The sequence below is a fragment of the Arachis hypogaea genome, chromosome 2 (assembly GCF_003086295.3).
Source record: "Arachis hypogaea cultivar Tifrunner chromosome 2, arahy.Tifrunner.gnm2.J5K5, whole genome shotgun sequence".
Taxonomy (NCBI): domain Eukaryota; kingdom Viridiplantae; phylum Streptophyta; class Magnoliopsida; order Fabales; family Fabaceae; genus Arachis; species Arachis hypogaea.
In genome coordinates this window covers 37026504-37048180 of record NC_092037.1, presented here as the reverse complement: position 1 = coordinate 37048180, position 21677 = coordinate 37026504, and the positions used below count along the sequence as shown (strand labels likewise).

General features: G+C 35.6%; 2 protein-coding genes across 3 annotated transcripts; both read left to right on the top strand.

Moving 5' to 3' along the window:
• The first annotated feature begins 7210 nt into the window (after positions 1–7210).
• LOC112742962 (PH, RCC1 and FYVE domains-containing protein 1) lies at positions 7211–13545 on the top strand. Its single transcript, XM_029291888.2, has 9 exons — positions 7211–7276; positions 8072–8158; positions 8261–8350; positions 8425–8511; positions 8596–8697; positions 8899–10968; positions 11072–11218; positions 12319–12755; positions 12943–13545. Exons 1-9 carry the CDS (start codon positions 7229–7231, stop codon positions 13073–13075), a joined length of 3201 nt encoding a protein of 1066 aa, XP_029147721.2. The 5' UTR covers positions 7211–7228; the 3' UTR covers positions 13076–13545.
• A 1702-nt stretch (positions 13546–15247) lies between these two features.
• LOC112742954 (uncharacterized) lies at positions 15248–21258 on the top strand. Of its 2 annotated transcripts, none has more exons than XM_025792198.3 (6): positions 15248–16144; positions 18158–19813; positions 19900–20038; positions 20155–20302; positions 20396–20641; positions 20859–21258. In XM_025792198.3, exons 2-6 carry the CDS (start codon positions 18169–18171, stop codon positions 21135–21137), a joined length of 2457 nt encoding a protein of 818 aa, XP_025647983.1. In that variant the 5' UTR covers positions 15248–16144; positions 18158–18168; the 3' UTR covers positions 21138–21258. The 2 variants fall into 2 exon arrangements, with proteins under 2 accessions (XP_025647983.1, XP_072073213.1); XM_072217112.1 differs by having other exon boundaries at positions 15399–16144; positions 18134–19813.
• The last annotated feature ends 419 nt before the right edge of the window (positions 21259–21677 follow it).

Genomic DNA, 21677 nt, shown 5'->3' with positions numbered 1-21677 from the left:
TCTCTGGTAGCTTCCTGGCGTTGTTGCCCACATCGTTGCTGAACACGCCAGTGACAACATGCAATCCTTCTTCTCTGTTGGCTTCCTGGCATTGTTGCCCACGTTACTGCCAAACACGCCAGTGACAACGCCCATCCTTGGAAACTTGGCTTGTTTCCTGGTGTTGTTGCCCACGTTACTGCCAAACACGCCAGTGACAATGCCCATCCTTGGAAACTTGGCTTGTTTCCAGGCGTTGTTGCCCACGTTGTTGCTGGACACGCCAGTGACAACGCCCAAGCCTTCTTTTCCCTGACAGCTTGATTTGTTGGGCGTTGTTGCTGGAGTTGTTGCTGAACACGCAGCCAACAACACCCTTTCTTCCTCCTTGCTGCACACACACTTTGGCGTTACCAACTTAGTTTCCAAGTTGCCAACATGTTTGTTCCTCCTTGCTCCAAGATTTTCTTGCTCCATTGTCTTCTTGCTTCATCACCTAACATAAACCGAAGAATTTTTCTCAAAGTTTTGCCATCTTATGCAATAATTTTTAAGGGAATCATTCACATCAACTTGTATATAAACTCCTTGAGTCATTTGCATGAATTATGCCAAATTTTACTTAGTTCTTGGTTCATGGATGCATGGAGGAAAATCTCACAAAATTGCTCATTTATTTCAAAGAAAGTGAATGAAACTAAGCCAAAACTAACTAAACTAACTAGTTAAAATGGTAAATATGAGAATGCATCATAGTTGCCCATCATACAGCTTACCAACTTCACTTGCCTTTATGGGAGACTCGCTTCGGGCAAGTTTGGATCACTTACAATATACTGTTCTATGAAGGAATGGGTTGGTGGGTTAGGAACACTTTTTAATATGATTTTTTTCATATTTGTTCGATGAGAAATGCAAGATGAGAACCCATCTCTTTTTGACTGGGAAATGCTACTCCAATTTTTCCACTTTCTCCATCCCTCTCTATCAAAATGATCAAAAAGGAAGGTGAGATTGCTTCTTATTCTCGTGTTCGATCCGTTCTATTTTTGCCTCGCTCGTTGTCACCTATGTTAAAGAAAGGTTTGGAACAATGTAGAGAATGAGGAGGGGCCGAGAATCTTCCTCTATACAGTGCATCTCAGGGCTCAACTCCCACCTGAATAAGTAAGGCCCCGTTAGCCTGCCTGGGCGAGGGGATAGGGAAAAAGGACCGAAGCCCCCTTCAGTCTGCCAGGGACTGAACATGAGTTAGCTTTGTAAATTGTAGTGCCGAGTGTAGTGTGGTATAGTAGTAGAAACTTCTAGGCCCCTTCCTGGCTACTAGATCACTCCCGTGCTTTGGATACTACGGACCCTCTAGCATCCATTGCAGCAGAGCCTTTTCATGATGGGATAGGAGAGTTTAGCACAGTTCTTTGAATCAATCATTGAATAAAAAAATTCTTTCTTATATAAATCTAAATTGGATAGGATAGATGGATCTATCTTTCTATTAATATATATGACTAAAAAAAGTCTTTCTATAGTTAAGTAGCACAACAAAATGCCCCCAATCAAGGATTTGGCCAGGAAAGACTACAATGCTTAGGGCCCAGGAAACAAAGGAAATGAGCTCGACTGCTTATCCTCCACACTTAGTTTTCTCCGTGCCTGTTTCGCATGTGCTTCACACATTATTGGGGGCTTTTCTTTCCTCTTATTTATTCCTCATTGGACAGTTCGGATGGACTTCACTGTTCTTTCCCAACTAAAATTGAAAAGGCTTATGTCACATTGAGATATTGATTAGTTTTCTGCCCTGGGAATTTGTACCCCCTATTTTGACCTTTGTCTGGACCCTTCATCTTTTTTAATGGAGGCTTGACCCATGTCATTCCAACAACCGACAGGGAGCACCTCAGTATACGATCGCACGCAATAACTGGGAGTCCTTTTACACCTTAGGCCAACTTCAATTCACCAAATCAAGTTTCATCTAGTGTAGTGATTGTGGACTCGTACAAGGATATTGAGTAGACGGTTGATGTATCCGACTCTATCCTATCTTTCGTAGCATGCATACCCATCTGTATCGCAACTGATTCGTTAAGTTCAAAAATTTAGACATCATAATTTAAAAATTTAAAGGTGAGATTTGAATTCAGTGAATTTTTCGAATGGAAAAGTATAATTTTCGGCAAAAATTGCGTAAAAATGCATATCGATAAATTAGCCAGCAGTACTGGCTTAAGTCTGTCTGATACTACGAGTGAGAAAATAAAACTACAAAAAAACTTAGAAAAATATTTAGAATTGAAAATTGGACACTAATTCTATAGAGTTTGGCCCGAAGTTGGGTCAAACGAACCAAAAATGCTAACTGGTTGGACCAGACCTAGGTTTGGCCCAAGCCCAACATGTATATAAGCTAATTAGAGGCCATTCAGCCTCATAACACACACAAAAAGGAAAGTGTGAAGCTGAATGAAGAAGAAAGGGTTTGAGTTTCCACTATTCATTCATCACTTTTCCAAGCTCATAACTTGAGCTATAGAGCTTCGATTTGCATGCCGTTTAAGGCCACGAAAAACTCTCGTTGAGCCCATCATTTCTAGCTAGAAAAAATTGGTAAGAACTCGAAATCCATACTCCAATTCTCTGTCCTAATATATTTTGCATTTTGAATTTGGTTGTTCAGTAGATTTTGTGCTTTTGATTGTTTAGGTGGTATCCAACATTGAAAAATTATTGGGTTTTGTCCCAGTCTACAGTGAATAAGATAAGAAAGCTCTTAGACCTTGTGGGTTGTCAATTTGTTAAACCTTAAGATTGATTTTTGGTAACTTGTATGGTTATAGCTTGAATTATTGTTGAGTTGGAGTTGAATTAAAGAATTGGTGCACTTGGAGTTGATCCTTCGTGGCTAGGAATTGTTGAGCTTGTTTGAGGAATCAATTTGGTGCATCTTTTTTTGTGTGAGAATCAGCCAATGTATAGTTTCGGTTTCCTTTAGTTAATATGTAATATTTCATGAAATTTAGGCTAGTGACCTTTAAGATATTATTGAATAATTAGGTGTATGATTAATTAATATAAATTGTTATGTTTGATGATGAGTGTATGATGATGATGATGATGATGATGATATGGAGTCTTAGATATGTGTGGTATATGAATTATGATGAAGATTGAATGAGTTGCATGTGTTGGAGTATGATTATGATGATAAAATGATGAGTATTAATATTGGTTATGATTGATGATGATTAATAATGTGATTAATATTGAGGGTGATGTTGATATGGATTAATGAAAATCGAAGAGCATCGATGTGATTTAGGTTGAATAATTGAGGAATGTTTGATATAAAGTCTTGAGTTATTTTGGTATTGTTTAGGTTGTCAGTAAAATTGGTTTGAATTGAGAGATTTGGTGTTTTTGAGGATTTGGCAACTTGGGTAAAAAAAATTTTAAACTAATTTCGACGGGTCATAGCATGTCCCTTGGAGTTTGGATTCAAGTGAAATTTATTTCAAATTAAAGATGGTTGAGAGAACTTTAAGATGATATAAAGAATAGAGAAATTGGAATTTCGTAGAGAAATTTATGAATGTTGGAAGTTAGGTGCAAAAAACTGAAATCTGTAAAATTGCAAAAATTCTGGTTGTGTGCCCACGCACACTATCGTGTGCACGCACGGACTAGAGTGTGTGTGGCAACTCGCTCTTACGTACGAGGGGGTGTGCGTATGCACACCCTGAAAAATTTTCAAGTTGTGCATACACACAACTTCATGCGTACACATGAGCTGGTAAATCCTTTTGGTGCGTGCGAACACATGGCTATCATGCGTACGCACAAGCCCTGTTTTTTCCACCTAAAATTCTGTTTTTAACTATTTTACCTTTTTGACAAGTTTGTAAACTTCCATAACACTCGTTTAAGACCTCTTAGCTAGTATTTAGGCTTTAGATTAAGGGAGAGTGTATTGAGTAGACTTAAATGGATATTTTTGTTATGGGATTAGAGCCGATGACTTAGACTTGGGAAGTATGATAGATGGGCTCGTTAATGTGAATTGGTGGAGTGCTATATTGACAATGAATTTGAGTGGTTGAGAACTAATGATGATTTCAATGAGATGAGAACTTGAAAGTAAATGATGATATGTTCTTTTGGTAAGTTACTATGCACCTCGGGTAAGGATGGTGGTGAATCCCGCTTGTCGAGGTAGCGGCGTCGGCGTAGGGACTATAGCAGTCTCCTGCCTATGTTTAGATGTGAGGGTTAAGGTAGTATCCCGCTGGCATAACCTTCTTTACTGCAAGAGTGTGCAGGGCTTTATATCTCTGGGATGCGCATGAAAGTGAGGCGGGTACTATATCCTTGGATTAATAGTGAGTATGGCACTATATCCCTATGTGGACAAAAGTGAGCAGCGCACTATATCCCTGGGCATGGCAGAAAGACTACATTCGAACGGATGTGCCGGGTTGGCAACTTTGAACCAACAATGTGATATCACAACCAATAGGACAGATATTCATCATATGCATCTTCTATATGCTTGTTTGCTTTGTTTAACTTCTGTTATGCCTAAATGAATCACATGCCTACTTGCTATTTGTTTTACTTGCTGTATATGTATATTACTTGTGCTTTACTTGTTTGCATTACCTGTGTTTTCTGTTAGGATTGAGGAGATTTGGTAGGCGGTGGCAATGGGATCGCATGGAGGATAGGTTGGTGAAGGCTGTGGGTCAGCGGTGACTAGTATTAGTTAAAATTTTCTTAAGTTAGATTACCTTGTTTATGGTGAATTTATATCTTTCATAAGCTTGAATGTCTTGTATCAATGTGAAATTCTAGGATTGTCTTTGTCTTTTCGAAATCTTATATCTTATCTATTGGACACTGTTACCATACTGAGAACTTCTGATTCTCATACCATATGTTGTTGTTTTTCAGATGCAGTTCGTAACCCACCTCGGTGAGTTTGCAGATGGTGATAGAGCAGAGGATGGTTTTCTTTTGTATTTTGTTTATTTTGATATAGCATTCTCTCACTTTTGGATTATTGTATTTTGTTGCCTTAGAGGCTTTACTTTTGAAAACTTTGAGAGATAGGATGTTGCTGTTTTAAACTTCAAAACTTTGTTGTATTCAGGTTGAGCTGGCCGACTTAAACTCCGCAGGCTGTGACTTATTCTCTATTCTATGAGTCTTTGATCCTTTATTCCTTTCATCGGATTTCTAGTTATATTATTTCTTGATTATATACTATTATATGGAGTTTTAGAACTGTCGTGATACTTTATCGCTTTTACTTCACATATACAAAGTGAAACTTAGTATGATAGGGTGTTACACTACGTGTCCGGTGCACGGAGACTCCGGTCCCCCAAACTTACTTACTTACTCGTGGCAACCTTCCGGCCGAGGCCTGGCTTGCGTCATTCCAACAATCGGCGGAGAGCAGCTCAATATACGATCGCCTGCAGTAACTGGTTGTCCTTTTACCTCGTACAATGATATTGAGTAGATGGTTCATGGTTGATGTATCAAACTCTACTCTGTCGTAGTATGCATTTCCATCGATATCGCAACTAATTCGATAAGCTATGTATCCGATGCACCGAGACTTCAAACTTCCAGACTTACTTACTTTCTCATGGCAACTTTTCAGCCGCCCAAAAACCAACGCTAGTTACTACTTTCATTGGGGTTAGGAAGTAAGCCCTACAACCCAAAGCGACAAAGAACTAATAGAATTTGCTATAAAAGTCGACTAATGGGAGTATTCTTGTCGATGAGAACATAGTAAAAGAGAAGGTAATAGCCCAAATAGAATTCGTTTTGGCTATACTGCCCAAATCCGCTATGTATAATGCAAAAACTATGGCGAATTATCTATGGTCATTAATGCATAAATTAAGATACCAATTAGTAGTGATTGAATTCTTTCTATGATTCCACATGAAAAATAATTACGAATATATATAATCTACATGTCCAATTAAACCTTCCATTTCTATCCTTCCAAAATGGTGACATTTTCATTTTTCCCAGTGGTCCTCCCTTAGTTTCTAATTTTATATTATTAAGTTAGAAAATTACATACGATAAAAATAAAAAACTTAATAGAATTAACTTAACGTTTAAACCTAATAAAGTACAAAATCAAACTTTTTAATTAAAATATTAATTATGTCATATGTCACTTTTACTACGTAATTGGTCAATAATCTTAATGTAGCTTACAAAGAAAATACGAGTTTAATTTAGGGAAGATGTTAATGTTATTATAGTAAAAGAATTTAAAATTTTTTATTTTGATAATTTTAAAAGATATCTATTATTTTCAAATTTTTATAATTAAAATTTATCTTTCTTGTGTTCTAAGAACATATGCTTAAGTTTATAAATTAAAATTTTTTTTATCAAAAATATAAAAAATTATTAAAATTTATCAAATACATCGTAATTAAACCTTTATAATTATTAGATCATTTATCCATACTAAACTATTCGAATTCTTAATAATATAACTTATTCGATATAAAAATATTATTTATACACTAAAATTAACTATTTAAATTAATTATTATTATATTTATATATAAATATATATGTAATTTAATATATTTTTAATATGTATTTAAATTTTAATATATATTTTATATTAATAATTAATTTTAATGTACGCTTAACATATTCGTATTCAATATTGTGTTTATACGTAATGCTAAAAAAAACTTTAGTGCAACCGATGGACATAGCCTCGAAAAACTAAGAAAATAATGTTTAAAAAAACTAAGACGAAGGTGAAGCATAGTGTGTTTAGTTAAAGAAGCGCGCCAATATCTCAAACCCGTCTCTTCTACGTAACTTTCGCATTCTCTCTCTCTCTCTCTCAGAACTGCTCATTGCAATCATTCTCAGAAATTCATCACACCCTTCTTCATGCTAATTTCAGAGGTACTTTTGCCAAAATTTCAATCTTTTTTGGTGCTGCATGAAAGATCTTCATCTGGATCATTCTATGGTTTCTAAATCTGTCCCCCATGCATATCCATTTTTGAGCTTCAAGCATTTTCCTTTTTCCCAACAGATAAAACAAATTAAAAGAATAAAAATATTTAATGCTTTCTTTGGGGAAAATTTCAATGTTAAGGTATTTTTGGTGATTTTGATGAGAGGCCCAAGTAGAAAGGATGGTGCTTGAGTTTTTTCTTCAGTTGTTCTCTTGCAGTTTCTTTCAGATGGAATGGCAGATCCAGCTAGTTATGGGAATTATGACCGTGATATTGAGCAAGTTAGTTTCAATCATAGAAACTTTGATTCTTCAGATTATATTTCTTTAATTGCAGGAATTATCATCAACTTTTGTGTCCATATGAACATACATTGAGTTAACAGATATTATGAAAAGATAACTCAAAATATTAGGGCTCTTTCCTTTGATTGTTTGATTGTTCATATGCTAAGTTTGTGAATTGGAAGGTATGACTATTGATGGTACTCCACCTACAATTTATTTGATTGCTTGTGTGGCCACTATAGCGGTAGGCTTCTTGAACATTTTTCACTGAACATCAAGGTTGCGTTTGGGATGAGGGACATGATGAGACAGATGCAAAAAATGGGAAACTAATGCTCTTCTTTATGAGATGCATATAGAGACAGTTTGTTTCAATCTTGCCGTGTCTATCTTCTGTTTCACCAACCATATCTATATACCTCCATATCTGAGTATTTGTGTCTTTAAGACCAACCAAATAGGAGCCCAATATATTACAATTAGTGGATAATGGAACACAAGCAGAATACTGGTACTAAATAAGCAAATGTATAGGGAACACAATCTTTCATTCAAATGGAACGCTATTTAGTTATTATCATTTTCTTACATAGTTTTTGATTGGGTAATGATTAGATTCACTTCTTAGCTTATCAATGGGAAATATATTAAGTAAAATAGTGACCAATAAAGTAGTTCTTTTTTTATGCAATAAGAATTTGTTGATAGTATTATATTTTCCAATATTGATTATAATGATGAGGTGCCTTAGGTATTAAAAGTTAATTTCCATTTTACATCTTGATGCAGGCACTAATTATTTTAAAAAAGGGCAGTCAATTAGTAAAGTATTGTCGAAAAGGGAAGCCAAAAGTTGTTCCATTTAGGCTCTCAGCAGTAAGTTCCTTTTTCTTTTGTGAAAAGTTTACATGCATGCATATCATATAGTTTGAATTTCACATCTTTGTATAAAAGGTTCATACTTTATGCCATTGACAGGATGAAACAAAGCTGATTTGGCTTTCTCATGGAAAGGAAAAGAGTCTAAAGTTATCTTCTGTTTCACGCATAGTCCCTGGACAGAGAACAGTATGTGACATGCTTGTTATTTGGATACTATATTTATTTAGGATGCACTTAACCCAAATATATCAATTTTGTAGGCTGTCTTTAGAAGATATTTGCGCCCTGAAAAGGACTACCTGTCATTTTCACTTATTTACAAAAAAGGGGAACGATCACTTGATTTGGTCAGAAAACATAGTAACTTCCATCACATTGATTTCTTGCAGAAAACTTCAACTATATTGATTTTCCTTATTTCATATTTCTAGATCTGCAAGGACAAAGCTGAGGTGGAGGTATGGTTTGCGGGCCTTAACGCATTAATATCTTCTGGACATAATAGTAAGCGCCCTAGAAGTGAGTTTACAGATGTGAGTTTTAATGGAATTTCTTTGAATGATACTCTATTTTTCAGATTACTTAGTTTACATCTTGCCAAATAGTTCCTAATTCCAATTAATTCCTTTAGTCTCTAATTAATTGGTTTCTTATATATGATAATTCTATTGGTTATCTAAAATTTAAGTTTTTGGAGAAATGAATTAACCATCTTTTCTTAATTTCATTTGCAGGATTGTTCTGACTTTGCTCATAATGAACGTCCTTTTGGAGTGGCATTAGAGTTTGCTTCAACCATCGCCCGTGGCAGGTTTTCTGTGGATTCATCTTCTCATGAGTCTTCATTGGATTCAGCAGGATCAGATGTGGCACCAGAAGCTTCAAATATGCCAGTGAGGACAAGTGGAGGAGATGGTTCTTCTCGTATCAGTGTGTCAAGTGTTGGCTGTGCAAGTAGTGTATTGTCCGGACAAGACGACATAGAATCTCTCGGAGATGTCTTCATATGGGGAAGAATTTGGGCACATGGAGCCTCACATGATGGGTTTGGGAGTCAGGTCCTTTCGACAAAGAATGTGCTAACTCCTAAGTCATTAGAGTCTAATATTGTTATTGATGTTCATCAGATCGGGTGTGGTGTACATCACATTGCTCTCATTACAAGGCAAGGAGAGGTGTTTACATGGGGAGATGACTCTGGAGGGAGACTTGGTCATGGGCTTCATAAAAATCGTGGGAGACTGCAACTCGTGGAGTCTTTAGCTGTTACTAGTGTAGGTTTTGTTGCATGTGGTGAATACCATACTTGTGCTCTGTCTACACATGGTGATATATTTACTTGGGGTGATGACATACATAATGCAGGACTTCTTGGGCATGGCACTGATGTGAGCCATTGGATACCAAAGAAGATTGGAGGACCTTTAGATGGACTTCTCGTTGTATCTGTAGCATGTGGCACATGGCATTCAGCATTGGTTACCTCCATTGGAAAACTGTTTACCTTTGGTGATGGAAAATTCGGTGTCTTGGGCCATGGAGATCGAGATAGTGTATCATATCCGAAGGAGGTGCGCTTAATGTGTGGACAAAGGGCAATCAAAGTTGCATGTGGAGTATGGCACACTGCAGCAATTATAGAGGTTGTTGATCATTGTGGTACAAATGCATCTTCATCTAGGAAGCTTTTCACATGGGGCGATGGCGACCAATATCGTCTTGGCCATGCTAGCAAGAATACCTATCTTCAACCAACTTGTGTCTCTGCACTGAGTGACTATAGTTTTCATCAGGTAGCATGTGGGACCACTATGACTGTTGCCCTCACTGCCTCTGGTCAGGTCTTTACTATGGGAGAAACTAAATATGGTCAACTAGGAAATCCAATGTCCAATGGAAGAACACCAAGTCTGGTCAAAGATAATTTAGTGGGTGAGGTTGTAGAGGACATATCATGTGGTTCACATCATGTGGCTGTGGTGACTTCAAAAGGTGAACTATATACATGGGGCAGAGGTGCCAATGGAAGATTGGGACATGGAGACACAGATGACCATAACACACCAATTTTGGTTGAAGCCTTTAGAGACAGACACGTAAAGCATGTTTCGTGTGGCTCAAGCTTTACATTTTGTGTATGCATACATAAGTGGATTTCTGGAGCTGACCAATCACTTTGCTCGGGTTGCCGGCAACCATTTGGTTTTACAAGAAAAAGGCATAATTGTTATAATTGTGGATTGGTGTATTGCCATCCTTGTAGCTCCAAAAAGTCAATAAGAGCAGCATTGGCTCCAACACCTAGCAAACCACATCGTGTGTGTGACTCTTGTTATTCTAAGCTTAAAGTTCCTGAGACTAGCAGTGCTTCTTCCACTTATAATAAGGATGTTACTCGTGCTCATAGAAAGGAAAGATTTGATACAAGAGAGGCAAAGAATGCAAAAATTCTCTCATCTCCCAGCACCGATCCTGTAAAATACTTTGAGACATTGACGGGTAAGAATATAACTTTGCATGACTCTTCTTCCACAGTCCGAGTTGCTCAAGCTCCTTTGCGTATTCCAATGGATAATGTGTTTCCAAGTTCATCTAGTGTCATGCAGAATGCTTCTGTTCCCGTTACACAATCAACTCAACCTCCAACTCCACCTACACCAAGTAATTTAAGACCTCCATCACCGTATGCAAGGAGACCAAGTCCACCACGTTCTAGTTCCCCCGGATTTTCAAGAAGCCTCATTGATAGTTTAAAGAAGACAAATGATCTTTTGAATCAAGAAGTCTCTAAATTAAAAAACCAAGTAAATTTTAGTCTTAACATGCTTTAGGTTTAGTTCTTAATCCTCGTATCAACATGTCTTGTTGATTAATTATTTCTTACGAATGTTTATTTTCTGGATATAGAATCAAAATTTGAAGCAGAAGAGTGACATGCAAGATATCAAGATTCGGGAACTTGAGAAAAAGATTGAGGAATCTACCTCATTGGTTAAAGAGGAATCATCTAAGCATAGAATACTGAAGGAATATCTCCAGTGCATGACAGATCAGGTACCTCTATTGAACATTGTTAAAGCATTACTTATCAAGATCGGCATAAAATTGAAATGAAAAATCATACAATTGGCAAGAAAATATGTCTGTGTAGTTTAAGAATCAAATCCCATTGATGAACCTGTTAATCGTTTGGTAATAAGTACTTTTTCTCATTTTTGGTTCCATACATATGAATAAACTCTCAATGACGATTCTTTTATCTTTAGATTTTCTCAACTTTGTGGATAAGGAATGAAAACTATTCTCCTTTGTTGATATTGTGGTTTTAGATAAGTAAGTCAGAAAGAGAAGACAAAATAGGGATTGATCAAACATGCGTCCAATAATAAATTACTAGATTTTAGTGCATGTGTTGGATGAGACAAATATTTTTAGAGGTCCATGAAAGCGTTTTGTTATTCTAACACCATAAGAGTTAAGAAAACATTAATTGATCAAACACAGTTAAGTTAGCTATCTTTATTCTTTATGAAGAGCTAAATTTTGAACAGGAACTTCTGTGAATTAAAAGAAACAAAAGTTTTCAAAGTTCAAACAATTGAAATATGTTGAAGGATCTTTTGATTTGGTGACCTTTGGCAGCTAATTGAGTCGGTTAATTAAATAGTAAAAAGTAAAAACTTTGTTTTTAATCTTCGAATATGAATAAATATCCATTTTTTATTTCGACAAAAGTTTCAAATGACAAGTCAGTTTCTTAAGATTTAAAAATCTTTAGTCCCTCTATATACAAATAAGTATATTTAAAAATTTTCAATATTTTTATAAGGAGGGACTGACTAACATGCCACTTTTTAAATGGTGAAAAAATGTAAGAACTTTGAAATACCAAAGGACTAATTTGTCCTATAAATTTGTTAGAGACCAAAATGAATATTTACTCTCGATATTACAAATATGGAATCTTGTACGTACACACTAGCAAAAGTGTTTTACTCTCACATCTACTTTTAATAGCATGTCATTTAAAAATGATTAATATTGGTGATTATGATTTCTAGCATGTCATTTAAAAAGTGTTTTACTCTCACATCTACATTTGTTTTCTTTTATTTATTTGTTTATCACTTTATCTATCTATTTGTGGGTTTCAGTTGAGGGAAGTGACTGAGAACTTGCCACCAGTTCCTGACTATGAATCTTTAATTACCTTGCATACTCATGCTGAGACATTTCTTAAAGAAAATATGGAATTCAAATCCTTATTTGCATCAACGTTGGAATCAAGGTCACAAAGTGCAAATGATTTACATGGCGCACACAATGACTCTCGTAAACAGCCAGAACAAAAAATGGAAGAAACCGTTGATGCTGCTGGAGCTGGTTCATCTATGAATGGAGGAAATGCTCTTCAAGAAAGCAATGAGTCATCTTTGTTGAGTCCAAATAAGCCAAGATCATCTAATCCACACAGACCCGGGAATGAGAAACAAGAAGAAATAGTGACCATCGAACAATTTGAACGTGGTGTTTATGTAACATTTGTAGAATTACCTTCTGGTGGAAAAGTTTTTAAACGAATTAGATTCAGGTACTGGTCACTTGCTAATACAATAAATTCTCAGATGATATTTCATATTCCATCTGAAATTTACTAATGATTCAATCTTTGAAAATTCCTGCTTCTCAATATGGGGATGTGCATTGCATGCGACTAAAGCATTGTAAGGATATGATTTCATCTCTTTCTTGTTTTCCTTTTTTTCTTCTCGGTGCAGTAAGCGCAAATTTGACGAGACTCAAGCAGCAGAATGGTGGAACCAAAACAAAGATAGGGTGCTTATGAAATATAGTCCAGAATCTGTACAGGATGCAGCTACTGGCTCATCTATTAGCCCCACCAGAAGTTGAATTCATGTTGATGCATAACCTTCCTCTTAGGGTGTGTAGTTGGGGGCAAAAAAATGGGGCTTATGAAGTTCTTCCATAGAATTTTCACCCCAATGATATAGATTAGAAGCATAATCAATTTACTAAGTGTATAGATCAGTATTAGGAAAAGTAGTTCAAAATTAAAATACTCTGGATATGACCTGTAACAGAGGATAGAATGGTAGGAATAACAAAAAGGTTTAGTTATAGCAAGATTTTGATGTTAACTTGCTTTAGATTATGGAGCTCTGATAAGATTTTTTTTTTCTTTCTTTTTGAGCCATCACATGAGACAGCTCTTAATTTTGGTATTGTACATCTCTACATGTGTAACCTTAACTCCTTTAACAAGTCTTGAGAAGCAAGAAATGTATGAATGACGGATAATGTTACAAGCTCAGTTACTTTTCTATAGATGGTCAGTCAAGCTTCTTGCTTCATTGATTTGATTACCTTTGACTAAAAATAATTTGTATATATTTGTTAAAGTTAAACTTCTGTTAATTCATTCTATTAAAATTTGTTGTTATATGCACTTGAGTAGAATACATAACTACTCCTAGAATGAACAAAGTTATAGATTTCTCACCAAAAACAGAAATATTCTAAAAAGTGTTAAACGTAAACAAGTTGATATGATAATAATGACGATGATGCTCCAATTTTGCCTGCATAAAAAAAGGACGAGATTAATATAAGACTAAAATTGAGTTTAACCATTTCTGACGTTGATATTTATTATAAAGAAATTTTATTAATTGCAATTGCACAAATTTTTCTAAGTCTAATGTTTTTCTTTCAGAGTAAATCTCAATAGTGATCCTTGAAATTCACGCAACTACTCAATTTGGTCTTTGAAGTTTCAATTTATTTTATAGTGGTCCTCCACATTCAGTTGTTTGACATTTCGAGACTGACTCAATAGACGGAGTACTGATGTGGCTACTCTCTGCCAAGCTGGAGGTAACCAACGGCTAGATAATGTGGCAAGATTGTAATTGTACTCAATTTGGTCCCTCCCTCCTTATAAAAACCTAATTCATCTCCAACTCTTTTTCTTATTCTTCTTTTTCTTCCACTTAATCAAAATTCTCTAAACATTGAGAAACCATACTTGCAGGATATTCACAGTCCAATCAATCGAGCAACCAAATAAAATAACCTAAGTAAAAAATCATATACCAGATGAGAATTGATCTCACAGTTATCTCCAGGGATCTTAAACCCACAAACGGAACAATCTACAACACTACTTGAAGACAGTGCATTCTCATTCTCATCATCCTCCAAAGACTTGAATCGTTTCAAGTCATTATCCTTCCCCAACTGAATTCCAGAAATGCTATTATCAGACCAAATAATCAATTCATCATTTACCATAAAGTTAAAAATGCAGAGGCAAACTGAATTTAAGGACATGTAAAATTGTGAGATGCTACTTATCTTGGGAGTTCAAAGTTCAAACAGTTGGTGGGCATTAATAGTTGATATTAGAAAGATAAAGAAAATGGAAAAGTGAGGTTATTGGATGGTATGCCTGGTTAGGAGGAAGGGTTTGGGAGAGAATGGAATGGCGATTGGGAAGGAAGCGACGCCGTTTTCCAATCAAACGAACCAAGCTTTTTCTTCCGGTCAGCATCTTAATTCGCCACTGAATTACAACAACATCATCATGATTAAAGGTGAACAAAACGCGCCGAAGAGTTTCAACTTTCAACCTTTCGAAAATCGAATGGAATGAAAATCCTCACATTTTCCAGCAACGAAATATATGTGGAAAGTGTTTGTCGTATAATTTTTTCAAATTCATGAATGTTGCCTGATTCAAGAAAAAAAAAGTAAGAAGAAGAACACAATTCAGATAATTAGAGATGAATTAGAATTTTATAATAGAAAAAAATTAAATTGGATACAATTACAATTTTACTACATCATCTAGCGATTTTAAATTTTTATTTAGAAAATAAGATATGATGTTATCTTTAAATAATTTTTTTTGTTTTATCTATAAAATAAACGATAAAAAATTTACACTTTATTTTCTAAATAAAATTCAAACCTCAAAAAATCCATATCCCCAATTAATTAACCTTCAGTCACCAAAAAAAAAATTAATTAACCTTCAACAGTCACATTAACATTCCATCAACTGAGTTAGCATTAAAAATAATTTTAGGAACCACCATAGTGTCTAAAATTGGATGCGAAGACCACTATCAAAATTTAAAACTTCGAAGAACAAATTAAATAATTACGTAAATCTCAGAATAAGCTTAAAACAGCCAAGAAAGCATGGAAGAACATAACTAACACATTTCGATTCAGAATCCGCAAACTAAAATTCCCAAACCCATCAAAAACCACTGTTCAACACCTTATTTCAACCTTTCATATTCCCTTACTCATCTCAAACTTATCATAACCTCTAAAAAGCGTTTCCTTCGCCACTCTCTCACGACTCCTTGGATCCCACTCACTCTTTTATTATTTGTACTTCCCATCACTACGACCACCATGTTCAACTTAAGAACTTCACGGCTGTACACATAGATTTCCTCTCCGCCAACGAGGCTTCTCATGTGTCTTCGTGTAATAACAAAATAAATAAACACAGAAACACAAAACTCCCTCAGTCCCTCGTCAATAACACACAGAAATCTCCTCCCTCCCTACGAACCCTAACTCAACTTCCCTGAGCCTACGTCGGCGCTACTTATTCCGTTCTCCGACAGCGACGTCGACGCGGTGCTCCTCTGCTTCCTCTCTTCCGTCGGATTTCTGGTTATCTTCTCCTGTGTTGTGCGTGGTTGGAAGTTGCTGCTGCTGCACGAAGCTCGCGTTCTGCCTGCATCCTCCGTCATCGCTGCCGCCGCCAGCCCCGTCACTTGCATCCTTTTCCCTGTTTTTCCTCTTCGAGAAATAAGCGGACAAGTTAACATTTCTTTCCTATGAACATCCTTTTTTTTTTTTCACTATTCGCACCCACACCATCTTCTTTCAACAAGAAATTATAGCTGTTGCTGTTTCTGATCTTTCAGCAATTTTTCGGTATGTTATATTTCCTTCTCTTTCTCTCTTTTCTACTTTGCTTTGATGATTTGATATGTGAAAATATTACATTGGTTGAGATTTTGTGTTATGCATTTTCTACTTCTTGGAGGACATTTGTGTTTCTTTATTGCTTTAGTGCTTAGGTTTTTGATAATAATTATGGATGTTTCTGAAGAACATAAAAGTGTCAGATAGTATTCATGGTGGAAAAGTGGAAAGGATCACTGTCTTTAGTTCTTCCATAAAATTTAAGTAAATATTTCCTAAAACATAATTTTAAACAAATACTTTGCAATCACTGTTGTAGTGTTGTTTGTTCTTCCATAAATTTGTAAACTCCATCATTTGATTCTAGTAAGTAGGTTTTCCTCTTCACTTTAATCTTCTTTTCTATTTGTTCCTTTTGGTTTAGGAGTATGTTTCAGATTTATCCGTTAGCCTATTTAGGAATTGGTTTGGAGTTTGGACATGTTTCTGAACAAATCACTTATGTAGCACGCTTGTCTGGGAGTAGAGATTGTGTGTATATATACTCTTTTTATGTTAAAATTTGATATATACTGCAACAGAGGTCCTATTAGGAAGTTAGGTGGAAAAAGTAGTTGCAAGTTGCAACATTTATTGTTTCAAGTTTCAAAATGTGACATTTAGGGGCAAGCATTGTTTGGACATTTAGATTTTAACACTGTTTATTATTTATTTTTTACGTCTTCAATTGAATTATGGGATTCCTAATAATATTTGGAAAAAATGGCAAACAAATTATTTGTTCCTTTTATATCTGATTATTTGGAGAGCAGTTTGTTCTGTCTCTCTATGCAACACTAAGCACTACTTTATGGCCTATGCTTTTTGTCTTCTGTATTCTGATGATGGAGCTCTTCTATTGCTCTAGAGAGTATCATAAAGTATGTTCTGCCTCTATTATCTATGTAGAACTCAATAATATTTTTTAATATCTCATACAACTTTGGTTGTATTAAGAAGTTGGCTTCATCCTAGTGTATATGTTTTATACAGTTGATTTTTTTTAGTTTTAGCTTTTAACTTTGAATAAAATATATAGACCATTTTGTTAGAATTAGAAAGCATGCATCTTGATTTCCATTAATATCACTTATTTAAGACTTAAAAGATCACCATTGAATTCATGTTAATCTTGTCATTATGCTAGATTAACAAGTGTTGGAGATTTTAGATGCACCTCATTCTGAGGAGAATCAGTGGAAAGGTTTAACTCAGAGAGCATCATTCTAAGTTTTATCATTCGTCGTTTCATTTGAAACTTAAGTGATATGTGTAGGATGGTTGAGCACAAATATTGAGTATTAGATTGTGTTTGCCTTGTAGCTTTCCGTGTTCTGTTTTCTCCTTCATTAGTAATTGATGACATCAATTATTTTTTGGGTCAGATAGTATCTTTCAATTATGTCATAGTAGGCATCTTTTGTTGTTTTATTTTAGAATAAAGTCCAAAAAAGGAATAAAATATTATTCTTTTAAAATCTTGAAATTCCTTAAAATCAGTTTGACCGGTTTGTGTTTTAATTGCTTTGAGAACAGGTATAAACCAACTTTTTAAACTTGAAAATCGGTGTTTGTTTGTAAATGGTGATAAACTGGTCTTTTAAACAGTATATATATAGTAAAACTGGTTCTGTTTCAATACTAAAAGCTTTTAAATTTTTGTGAACTAGTTTCAACCAGTAACAATAACTGATTTGCTATGTGGGAAACTGGTTAATGTGGTTTTACCACCATCATGGTCATTATAATACCCCTATCTCAATGAGATTGAACTTAATCCTCTTACAGAAATTTTATCCCCATCAACATATTCACATGCTTACCTCTCACCTCTTCCCATATATGCCAATACAGATTTGCTGAAAAGTAGGACCTGCATAAACATCAATGAAATGTTACATGGAATAATGCATTGAAAACTACAATTGATTGTACAGAATGATGAAATATGATGAATAGCTGTTTTTATTACTATTGTTTCAGTGTAAGATAATATGTCAGCACAACCTGGCATCGTGTTCTTGGAGGAATGGCTAAAGAGGAAATGTATCAATCCTGATAAATTTGTCACTAGAAAGTCTAATTCCTCATCTGCCAGAGCCATCATTCAGGCATGGGCTGACCTCCGTGGCTCCCTTCAAAATTCATCATTTAGTCAACGTCATCTGCAATCTCTTAGAACCCTTGTTGATTCTCAAACCTCTCTCCATGTTGCTGACCCCCAAGCAAGACTTGTCCTTGGCATTCTTTCATCTTCGAACATTTCTCTTCCATATGAATCATATCCTCTTTTCTTTAGGCTTCTTTACATATGGGTACGAAAGGCTTCCAAGCCAACTGCTGCTATAATTGATTCTGCAATGGATGTCCTCTCTAACCTCTTCTCTTCTCAATTTGATTCTGGAAACTGTCATGCTTTCTTCTCTGAAAGTGTTCTCCTGTTGGGTTCCTTTTCTTTTGCATCTTCGGCATTTGAGAGTACAAAAACATTCTGTCTGGATTTACTCTCTAGAGTGTTTGTGGAGAAACGTCAGGTACTTGGTTCATTCACAGAACTTTTGCCTGATGTTTTAGCTGGAGTTGGTTATGCTTTATCATCTTCTGTGACTGTTCATTATGTTACAATATTGGATTCATTGTTTGAAATTTGGGGAACGAAAGATGGGCCTCACGGTAATATTTCTCATGGACTAATGATTCTGTATTTGACTGATTGGGTTATGTCAAACTTGATCAATTTCCAGCTTTTGAATAAAGTGCATATTTTTCTCCAAGAAACTTTTGGAACCTCTAAGGAAAACTACACTCCGTTTGTTGTTTTCATGGCTGCGGCTGGAGTTTTGAGAGCTGCAAATAGGTCTACATCAAGTGGTGTGAAATTGGACATTGTGTCTCGAATCAGAACTTGTGCAGTTGTTTGTATGGAAGCTTTAGTTAGTGATTTGGTTTCCCAGGCATTGAGATTCAAAGTGTTGAGAAATGATTCTAAAAACAGGCTTTTGCTTCAGTGTGTCTTGTTAGGATTGGTTCGAACTGGCTCTTTTTCGAGCAATTCCTCTTTCTTTGTTTGTCTTGCTTTGGCATTGTTAACTGAAATGTTTCCATTGCCCCAGTTGTATGAATCAGTGTTTAGTTCAGGCAGACTGAAGCTGAATGAAGTCAAAGAACATGTAGATAGTATCCTCTTCAAGGAAGCAGGAGTAATAACTGGGATTTTCTGCAATCAATATCTTTCAGCCGACGAAGAAAATAAGAATATAGTGGAAAACTTTTTATGGCAATATTGTCAGGATGTTTACTTTGGATATAGGCAAGTAGCTTTGCTTCTTAAAGGCAAGGCAAATGAGCTTCTTGAGGTTTTGGAAAAAATTGCTGAATCTGCTTTCCTTATGGTTGTAGTCTTTGCATTAGCTGTAACAAAGCATAAGTTGAACTCCAAATTTTCTCAAGAAATGCAAATGGAAGTTTCATTGAAGATACTAATATCATTTTCTTGCATGGAATATTTTCGCCATGTCCGCCTGCCAGAGTATATGGAAACTATTCGTAAAGTAGTTGCAACTGTAAATAAGAATGAGTATGCTTGTACATGTTTTGTGAATTCCATGCCTTCGTATTCTGACTTGACAAATGGCCCAGGTATGATTTACTCAATTTCTTTTATAATGTAGGCTTCTCATGTATTTTAATTATTTTAGCGTTTTATAATATTCTATGTCTTCTAGACCAGAAATCCAATTATTTATGGTCGAAGGATGAAGTCCAAACAGCTCGAGTTTTATTTTACCTGCGAGTCATCCCAACTTTTATCGAGTGTTTGCCCAGCCTTGCATTCAAAAATATGATAGCTCCAACGGTGTTCTTGTATCCTACATCAACTACATGTTTGATTTAGCTTGTCTTTTGTACTAAACAGCATTTCAGCTAAGTGTTATCTTTTGCATCCTACATGTTTTGCTTCCTTATATATAAGAAACTAGATACTTGGAGCACCCAAATGGAAAAGTAGCCCAAGCCTCTCATTCTTTGTTTGCGGCATTTATGTCTATGGGAAAGGAATCTGAAGAGAATGATATAGCATCATTCAAGGAGCAACTTGTTTTCCATTACATACAAAGATCTTTATTGGTATTTGATTGATCCTACTAAAGAGCTTGATCCTTCTTCTAAGACCTGTTGTTTTGATATTTAATTTCTTTCTATCACCTAATATCAATACAGGGATATCCGGGAATTACTCCTTTTGAGGGTATGGCTTCTGGGGTTGTAGGGCTGGTCCAACATGTTCCTGCTGGAAGCCCTGCCACTTATTATTGCATTCAGAGTCTTGTTGACAAAGCCAATCAACTATGTTTTGAAGCCAATGTTTCGGAGGCTGATGCATGGAAGAGGCAGCAAGGAGAGCCAGAACCAAGCAAGAAATTATTGGGCTTGATCCTGCGCCTAGTTTTTCTTGTTGATATACAAGTAAGTTGTTAATTTATTAAACATTAACTGCTTTGGGTTGTACTATGCTTGACCGCTTCATGCAAAATTAAACAATAGATCATAAAAGCTCAAGGATGGTACTTACTATTCAGTTGCATGGTGTATTAATTGGACATTATGTTATTTCATTATGCATATGATATTAGTCAAATACTACTCTTAAGCCTGATTATGCAAGCCCTTTGTTACTTCTCAGGTCTTGCCCAAGTTGATGCAACTGTTGGCCCAACTTGTTACCAAGTTGCCACAAGATGCACAAGATGCGGTTCTTAATGAGTTATATTCTCAAGTGGCAAATTCTGATGATGTCATTCGCAAACCCACATTGGTTTCATGGCTCCAGTCCTTGTCTTATCTTTGCGCAATGGGTACACATCAAAATGCAGCTTCCAAAGAGAGTGAAAGTGAAGAGAATCCAACTTTGGCACGTGTTGCAGACCCATCGAGCCGTGTTAGACTAACTGCACAACTTTAAGAGATTTAGGACCAGTCTTTTATGTTTTCTTATACCTTGTACTATATACCCTGTTCTCTACTTACTGGTCCCCTCTCCCCTTAATAAAATATCCATCTCTCTTGGTAGTCTTGACATATAATTAGTGCATCTTGTTGCTGCAATGCTGCTGCTTATGTAGAGCAAAGTTTTCAACATCTAAATTTATTTCTCATTACCCAACGTGGCACACTTTCTAATTGGGTCGATCATATTGTTCTTGATGTCAAAAATCAAAATAGTATATAAACAAAGTGGACCCTGTCTTTCCCTTTACCCCCTCATTTTCACTTCTCTCTCTAACATCTCTCCATAAACTAACTTATCTCTGCATTATTTGAGCAGCATTTAGGTTAGTCACTCTTTCATTTTTTTTATTATTATATAGAAACGTAAGATATATTTTGTTACGAAAATTTTGTAGATTAATTAGTTGTTTATGATATAGATAGTTTAAGGATTTAGTAATTATTATGTTTATATAAATTAGTTGCTTAGGATTTGTGATATATTATTAAGTAT